The sequence below is a fragment of the Meleagris gallopavo genome, chromosome 2 (genome assembly GCF_000146605.3).
Source record: "Meleagris gallopavo isolate NT-WF06-2002-E0010 breed Aviagen turkey brand Nicholas breeding stock chromosome 2, Turkey_5.1, whole genome shotgun sequence".
Classification (NCBI taxonomy): Eukaryota; Metazoa; Chordata; class Aves; order Galliformes; family Phasianidae; genus Meleagris; species Meleagris gallopavo.
In genome coordinates, this window is record NC_015012.2 from 87,439,375 (window position 1) to 87,447,841 (window position 8,467).

At 37.8% G+C, this 8,467-nt stretch overlaps 1 protein-coding gene across 5 annotated transcripts in view; it reads right to left on the reverse strand.

The window, feature by feature from the left end:
- The window catches only part of LOC100543404 (muscular LMNA-interacting protein-like), a 33,968-nt gene extending 26,288 nt beyond the window's left edge, over positions 1–7,680 (reverse strand). For all 5 annotated transcript variants that reach the window (XM_010707814.2, XM_010707813.2, XM_019613212.2 and 2 more), the window contains exons 1-5: positions 7,574–7,680; positions 7,410–7,493; positions 7,258–7,317; positions 6,804–6,848; positions 3,769–3,813 (exon numbers count right to left, since the gene is read on the reverse strand). In XM_010707814.2, the coding sequence (XP_010706116.1) occupies positions 3,769–3,813; positions 6,804–6,848; positions 7,258–7,317; positions 7,410–7,493 (234 nt within the window). In that variant the 5' untranslated portion in view covers positions 7,574–7,680. The remainder of the gene's footprint in view (positions 1–3,768; positions 3,814–6,803; positions 6,849–7,257; positions 7,318–7,409; positions 7,494–7,573) is intronic.
- Between the last annotated feature and the right edge of the window lie 787 nt (positions 7,681–8,467).

The window sequence follows — 8,467 nt, forward strand, 5'->3', positions numbered from 1 at the left end:
AATTCACTTAGAAAAACACAAGCTAAGGGAATTTAATCAGTATGGATGGCTGACACATCTCATTTCAGACAAATCAGATTATTTAGTCAAGAAAAAAATCTTGGTTAACTTTTAGCTAACTAAAACAATTGACAATTTACTTGTAAATTTAATATATCTCTAAGTTGCAGAATTCTTAGAGTCTGACGTATGGATTGTGGCATAAACTCTAAACAGGGGCAAGAGGATAATTTTAAAATAGACAACTTCTTCAGTAAGGGAAAAAAGAGAGGGGAGATAAAAATGCACGCATTCTCTCTGGGATATGTAAATACTGAAGTACTGTGGGGCTCTGTAACTTAATTTAAACTTCCAAGTAACTCAATTAGATTCTTCTTATGACTACACCATGGAAAACGAGGGCTGGCACTACTGATGTAGATAAAAACAGAACTGCTGCTGAGCTCCCACTGTGGCTGCAGTCCAGATGGGCTGCTTGCCTTGCCCAGATGGGACTGAAACATAGGCACTGTTACACCTTCCATCCTCAGCATCCAGCAGTGTATAAAAAATACAAAGCAGCAGCTCAACTGACTATTAGATTTATTATGAAATTAGCTGTGGTGCAGTTAGTAACACCATGCTGCCTATTGTCAAGGTCAATACACCTAGGCAGTACATTTGGGGAAAAAAAAGCATCTCTAGAATAATTTAGTCATAATTAAGCATGAGCTTCTACGTATCACATCCCAGATCTTTAGACAAAGGGAGGAGGACAAAAAGTGACCTTATTCATTATTAACCATCCCAGGCATAAATTCCTGTCCCATTGCTTGAGGAGGCAGTGGGTTTCTTGCCTTACCATCTGGATGGAAACATTTTTCTTTGCTAGGTGGGTGTTTGGCACTTTATGCTCACTAGTGCCACACAGCAAGCTTCTGGAAAAAAAAAAAGAACAGCCCACAAAGGCCTGGAGGAAAGGTGGCTCCTTGCTACAGTCATATGAAAGTACATCAGCATCAACCCATCATCAAAAGTGAATCTCTAAGTGTAGCAGAAAATGTAAAGCTCATACAACTGAAGTGTTTTGAATAGTGTTAGAAAATTAAGCTCAAAATAAGGGAGCTGAAACTGCTGGATGTACCATGCAAACTAAGCTATGGATTTCCTTGCAATAATATCTGCTGTCTTCCAGCAAGAACATGGCAAGAGAACGGCTGTGCGAGGTGGATGGTCTTCTGTTTGGGCCCCTGCCCTAGGAAAGAATCTGCAGAGCCATACTAGGGGCTGAGTGGGAGGAGGCAGAGGTAGGAAAGAGCACAAAATGTCTGGAAACACTAAAGCCTAGGCAGCTTCCCTTAGCTTTGTGCTATGTCACCTCGCTCCTTTCCACAAGCATCATCATCAAATGTGAAAGATGAAATTCAACTGAAAATAAAATAAGCCATGAGGTCACTATATTTTTTTTTAAGGCAAAGTAATGACTGTTGCAATGCATTAAGAACATAGTAAGAAATGTTTAAGAACCTTAACTTTGTGAAAGATATAGTGTTATTTAGTGAACTTATAATCCATAGCTAAAGATTATTTCTTTGTAGGATTCACTTAATATTTGCCCTCTCCAAGACTTCCAAGAAGAGTCTGAAAAAATGAAAGACTTCTAGGCTTCCACACAAAAACAAACAAAAATATGTAAGTATATAAATGGAAACAGTTATATCAAGTCATTATTCGGTAGGCAAAGGACACGTGGCCTTCCAACACTCCTCTGTGCACCATATAACTACGCAATTAAAAATACCAGGAAAAAATGTACCTGAAATCATCAAGCAAAAGCTATGCTCCTTAGGCAGAAAACCTCTTCCAAAAGCACACTATATAATTGCTTTTAAGGAAGCATTTTCTAAAAGACATTGTGCACTCAAGTGCTGAGTGAGTCATATGTTTATGTATGACTCTATTGAAAGAGTGGCAGACATCAGCCAGTAACCAGAATTTGAAATGCTTTATTAGCTACCTACCAAGCTATACAAAATCGTCACTCCACAAGTAAAAGCTTGAACTCTTCCTTTGGTAGGGGGTGTTAAAATCATCCTCAGTGAGAAGCAAGTTAAAGCTGAGTATTGCCAAGGAAGGTGTTGGCCATCCTACAACAGCACTGAAAAGTGGTAATAAAACATCATAACTGTTTTGTAGTGACGAGCTGCCATCCTATGGTTGTGGCTCCAGTGTCAAATTATACAGAGCAAAGACTCAAGATTATGGGTTCAGAATGCACCCCAAAATCACTTATCCTGCATCATCTATGAAGGTCCATCACAGAACATAAAGTTCAGTGGAGGTACGGAGATGCTCCACCTGGATTTTGAAAGGCTTTGAGGAATGTCTTTCACCAAGGGCCACTTAGGAAACAAAACTACTGAGAAGTAAAAGAGAACATATCCTATGGGCCACTTTGAAGGATAGGAAGCAACAGTCAGAATAAAGGTTTAAATTTTATAGCGGAATGAAGTGACAAACGGATATCCTCAGAGATGTGTTCTGGAATGTGGGTTTTGAACTATAATTATAGATCAGACACAAGAGAGTGGCTAGAAAGGTGACAATGTTTACTAGTAATATTGAATCATTTAGAGTTATAAAAAGAAAATTCTGTGCAAAGAAGTGCAGATAAATGCTATGATACTGAGTGATTCAGTGACAAAAAGACAGGAGAGACCTAATTGAATTCAACACTGATACATTCGTAGGAGAGAAAATAAACGCCCTAAAAAAAAAAAAATAACGTCCTAAATTTACACATGCAGTGATGAACTAACTAGTTAACTCAGAAACTAGCCCTCACTACTCAGAAAATATCTCTTGTATTTATTGTATACATTTCTAAGCAAACATTGTCTCACTACTCTGTACAGGTAAGAACTGCATAAACTACAAGGAATCATTAAGAAATGAATAGAAATAACAGTAAAGAACGTTATCACATCTTTGTGTGAACAGGAAATGTAGTATTCAGAGCTAGACAAGAGTGGCTTATGGTTTTACTCTCCCAGTCTTAAAAAGAAAAGCCTGAAAAAGATAACAAGAAGGACAGGATTATCCAGATGAACATCTGTACATCTCAAAGACTGGTTAAGCCACTTTGAGTTTTCAGTACAGAGAAAAAATGACTGAAAGAGTGCTGTGGTTAATACCTAGAAAATCATAAAAGAATAATTATTTTCCATTTCAGTACAGCAGCTGAGATCAAGCACTAGCTTTAAAACAAATACATGAAGTACCATTTCACATAAGGCATAATTAAAAAGTAAATCTTGATGCTACAGAATGTTGCAGAGACCTAGATATAACAAAATTTTAAAAGTAATTGGAAAAAAATCATAAGAGAAGAACTTGTCAAAGCCTAGTAAACAGAAGAAATTGATTCAGGAAGTCCCAAGGATGGCCTTAGGTAAAATGGAATGGGGAAATTCTCACCTACTTGTTTTTTTTTCCTGACCAATGAAGAGTAGTAGATCCTATAGTTGTGGTACATGTCATGACTCACTAGGACTCTCAACTTTGTCATTTAGTCCATGGATTTGCAAATAATGGTAGAATTTACAGGTCCTTAAAACAGGTATGTGCTTGATACAGAAAAAAACAGTGCAGTTATATAAGATGCAATGCCACTTTGTGGAAAGATATTGCCTGTAACTTCCTTCAAAGGATTAAGTAAATAATAATTATTTCAGATTTCATCTTGTACAGATTTTGAAAGCCAGCATCAAAGATTTGTGGAATACATACCATCTGACTCTCTGCTACCACAGGTGTTGATTTGTAAAGGTTGGCCTGCAAAAAAAAGTGAACAAATACAGTATTACATACAATATCATTGTGATTATAGCAACAAAGGAAGAAAAATCCAGAAGGATAACTCTCCAACCAGAGATCCTTCCCCAGTGCCAGTCAGCCCTTAAGTAGGGTTTAAGGGTGCAGCCAGGCTCCACCCCTTCCGGTCACACAGGTGAATTGCCTTCACCTGTGCTCCCAGGGCTGACTGGGTCCATTCCCTAGTCACCCAATCAGTGGTTCAGGCCATGACTCAACTGTTACCATGCACCACCCCAGAAGCCAACAGAGAAACACAATGTAAAATAGTGAGTAGGACCATATCAAAGACAATACCATTTAAAAAGCTGTTAAATGAAAAGTATAGTATTTTGTCAGCTGTCATTTCACTATCAGATTCTTTTCAATAATTTTTTCAAGCTCTCTTGCCATTTGTATTATTATTTACATCCTTACAAGATTCTGAAATGAGTATGAAGATGAAGACTAACAACAGCCAAGACAAATTTTAATTGCCGCTTTAATCGTAAAATGGCAAGATACTTCAACATTTTTGTGTAGTTTACTGTTTTATACAACCTATCGAAATAATGTTTCAAGTTCTATATACATACACATATAAATTTGTACTACTTTAAGATTATGACAAATTTTTCTATCCCTGAATCATAAACAAGCTAGAATTTTTCTTTTAACTCAAATCACCCTCAAAATAACATTTTCCACCAAGAGAAATGTAACCAGCAGGTTGAGGGAGGTGATTCTGCCCTTCTACTCTATTCTCGTGAAATCCACTTGGAATACTGCGTCCAGTTCTGGATCCCCAAACATAAGGACATCGACCTGTTGGAGCAGGTCCAAAGGAGTGCTACAAAGCTGATCAGAGGGCTGGAGCACCTCCCCTACTACAAGGACAGGCTGAGAGAGGGGTCTTCAGCCTTGAGAAGAGAAGGCCCCAAGAAGACCTTATAGTGTCTTTCCTGCACCTGAAGGGAGTCTACAGGAAAGCTGGGGAGGGACTTTTAATAAGGATGGGTAGCAACAGGATGAGGGGAAGTAGTTTTAAATTGGAAGAGGGTAGATTTAGACTAGATAGCAGGAAGAAATTATTTACTGTGAGGGTGATGAGACACTGGAACAAGTTGCCCACAGAGAATGTGGATGCCCTCTCCCTGGAAGCATTCAAGGCCAGACTGGATGGGACTTTGAGCAACCTGATCTGGTGGGAGGTATCCCTGCCTATAGGAGGGAGTTTGGAACTAGATGAAATTAATTGTCCCTTCCAACCCAAACTATTCTATGATTCAATGATTTTGACAAGTGTCTCAATATCAGACATCATGTATATATAAATATTAATAACCATATTAATTATGTCTAGAAAAATTAATTTGCATGAAGAAAAAGTACTACTTCTAAAAGAAAAAAATTTGGTAAGGAAAGGCTGGCTGAAGATCATTTTTCCAATACAGCTCACATGACACAACATAGGGCTGGGAATCTCCTGGGGAAACTCACTGTTTGACATCACGGTCCTGATTGTGTTGTATTCAGTTCCTGATTTCTACCAGAGACACTGTTAGACTGGTTCAAAATGGGCAGCCCTTTTGTGTTCTAACAAGGAAGCAGAGGAAGAAAGAGGAAAGAGCTGTGATGTCCAGGGCCCAGTGGGAACACCTGGTTCACCCCTTCTTTGACGTTGCTGCAGCGCATGGTGACACTCCATAAGAGCCTGGTCACACCAAAGTCAGCCCACACAGCGCGGCGTGGAAAGCATGGTCTGTTAGCACAGTGATCAGATTTATTGTCAGACAAAAACAATTCAGTCTTTTGTACAATGTATAAGAAGGGTTAGTCTTTGTCTTTGCGTTATTCCCAAATACTGGTTTGTGTCAGTTGTTTAAAATGTTACAGGGAAGATTGGGAAGATAAAGTTTTTAAGGGTGATTTTCTATGCAAGTGAAAAAAATCAAACTGTTCCTACTCAGGTAAGTTGGATGTCTAAATGTGTTTGTAGGTATATTTCAGACACTGTTTTGGGTCCTGAAGAAATGTGCTGAAATGGTAGTAATATATATTCTTTTCTCACAGGCTACATCTGAAACGCGCTCTTTTATTTCATTAAAAAGCACTCTTCTAATATATTTTCTAATTACTATGAGCCAGCACAATCTGTCAAGTAAAAATCACAGTATGTAATAAAATATGCATGCCACTACATTCAAGAAGCAAAATTGAATTGATCAGTCAAGCACTCTGCTAGCATAAAACTAAATGGCCTTTATTGCTTTTGTTAGCACTGCTTTGACTGAGATTCAGTAGAAAGCCTGAATGATGAATAGTAAGCTCAGATATCTCGCCACATGACTAGATGAGCTAGAAGTAAAATATAGAACCTGCAGTAACTATTAGAGCTTGTGTAAATTAGAATGTTAACTGGATTTAACATTGTAATAGTTTAACTGGTGATTCGATATAGAAGTTTTCTTTGCACGTTGGAATGTGTACATGTCAGAAAACACCTTTTGTTCATCAGATTAAGTAGTGGGTTTTCAGTCATCTCTTTACCTTGGAAGGAAAAAAACTGAGTGAATCCCAAACTGATAGATAGGCAAGAGCCAAAACACATCTTCAGAAGCAAATCTCCTACAGTACAGATAAATAACTGACTTCTTGACCCACACTTGAAACAAAAAACAACAAAGGATTCTGTGGACAATTCAATTATAAAATCATATTTGCATAGGTAGAAATATCAATAGACACCGCACTGAAGAAATTCCAGTCGTGAAAGATTTGATCAGAAATAAGACATTTCAGGTCTCAATCACATATGCCTTAATGAACTCATTTTGTACAGAGAACACCTCCTCACGCTATTCCTACATCAGCTATGTGCCAGCAAATCAAATGCATTAGCAAGATGACCTTCAAAACCTATGGAATTAAACATTTATTCATGTCAAACACATAGTTATAAAAATACTTACATATCTGGTTTCACGTCCAGCTGCTCTCTGCAATGTTGTCGACACCTTATACAAAATAAACAAATATATCAACAGTAAAGAATGAAGGACTAACAGTGAGATTTTCATCATTGTGATGTTATTAATTGCTCAAATTCAGTTCTCCAGAAAGATTCATGAGATATCTGAAAATAAAATACATTAAAGTTTTCTTGAGGTGTTTATTGTTTCAACTATTATTTCCTTTTTACTCAAAGATATCAATTGCACTCCATTAGAGCTGGTCCTTAAATTATCTCTGAGGATTGTCCTAATAAAATAAATCAGCAGGCAATGACTGGTATGGCTGCATTGTGAAATTTAACTCACATTTGTTCACAAAAACAACTTTAAACTACATCTTTCCATTTTCTCATTTGTTGTCATCTGATGTCTACTTGGAAAGAGCATTTTGCATGTGAGTTTATTCACCTACCTTGCCAACATCTGACTCTGTGTTCATCTGCAGGAAACTTGGAGAAGATTCACATCGGCGCTGGAATGTTATTTTTGACAGAGAACAAACTTATTAACGATGAGACAAAACGAAGGGTATTGAAAAATCAATCCCACATACTGGTAGGTTACCATTGTCAATGGGTCCTGCAGGACTTGATCAATGACAGCACACAGCTCTTCTGTTTGTTGTCTAAGCTGGGCAGGGGAGCACATCTGAAAAAGGAGAATGGATCACCCACTTAACCTTTGCTTTTTGTTTTCAAATAAAGACTTGAGAGGTAAAACAGCATTACCTCTGAATGGGCGTCCAAAGTAGTGCCTTCAGTCACACCAGCAGCCTTCGTCGGCTCTTCTAATGCCTGCAATTCAAAAGATTCCCAAGTTAAAAAAATTTAAAATAAGCTGTCATACAAATAAACATTAAACATTCCTAAATATGACACATGTCATTTTATCAGGGAAATATGCAGAAAGAAGAAATTATAGTAGTGTTCTGGAGGTTATCATATTCTGATCTTGAATTAGAGAGTATATATGCAGAGAGAGAGAAAGAATATTCAAGATAGGTGAATTATCCATGCTCAGAAAATAACAGTTTAAATTGTCTTCTTCTTCTACAACACCCCATCTCTCTCACAGTGAATTGCACACAGTGAATGTGCACCATGGACCACAGATGTGCCAGATGTGTGCCTGTCACACACCACTGGAAGACACCATTGGCTGTAAGAAAGCAGGCAAAGTATACAAGAGGCCCATTTGTTTCCTTTAATAGCTGTTTTCTTTAAAAAGTGAATCCTGTTTAAAGATATTGTTGATCATGGCAACAAAAACAGTGCTCGGCATTTTTGGTTTTTAGCCTGAAAATAGCACTGTATAAAGAATAAGTATGCACAACACACTTTTTGTATACAAAAACATGGCTAATCTACACAACTACCTAATGTAGCTTGTACAGTCTCTCCAAAACAAAACACAATCTTTTTATGCCTCGATATACCTTCAGCTTTCCCGTGTTCGCACTTGGAGGAGGTTTGAGAACTGTGAGGATTAGTTTGCCAAACTCTCCATTTTATCAGGAAAATCACAAGACATCTGCAAAAGCCATACTTCACTTTAGTGCTCAATGCTTTTTCATCTTCACCCAAAGTCAGCAAGGCACAACACTCTCACTGTCATCTCCCCTT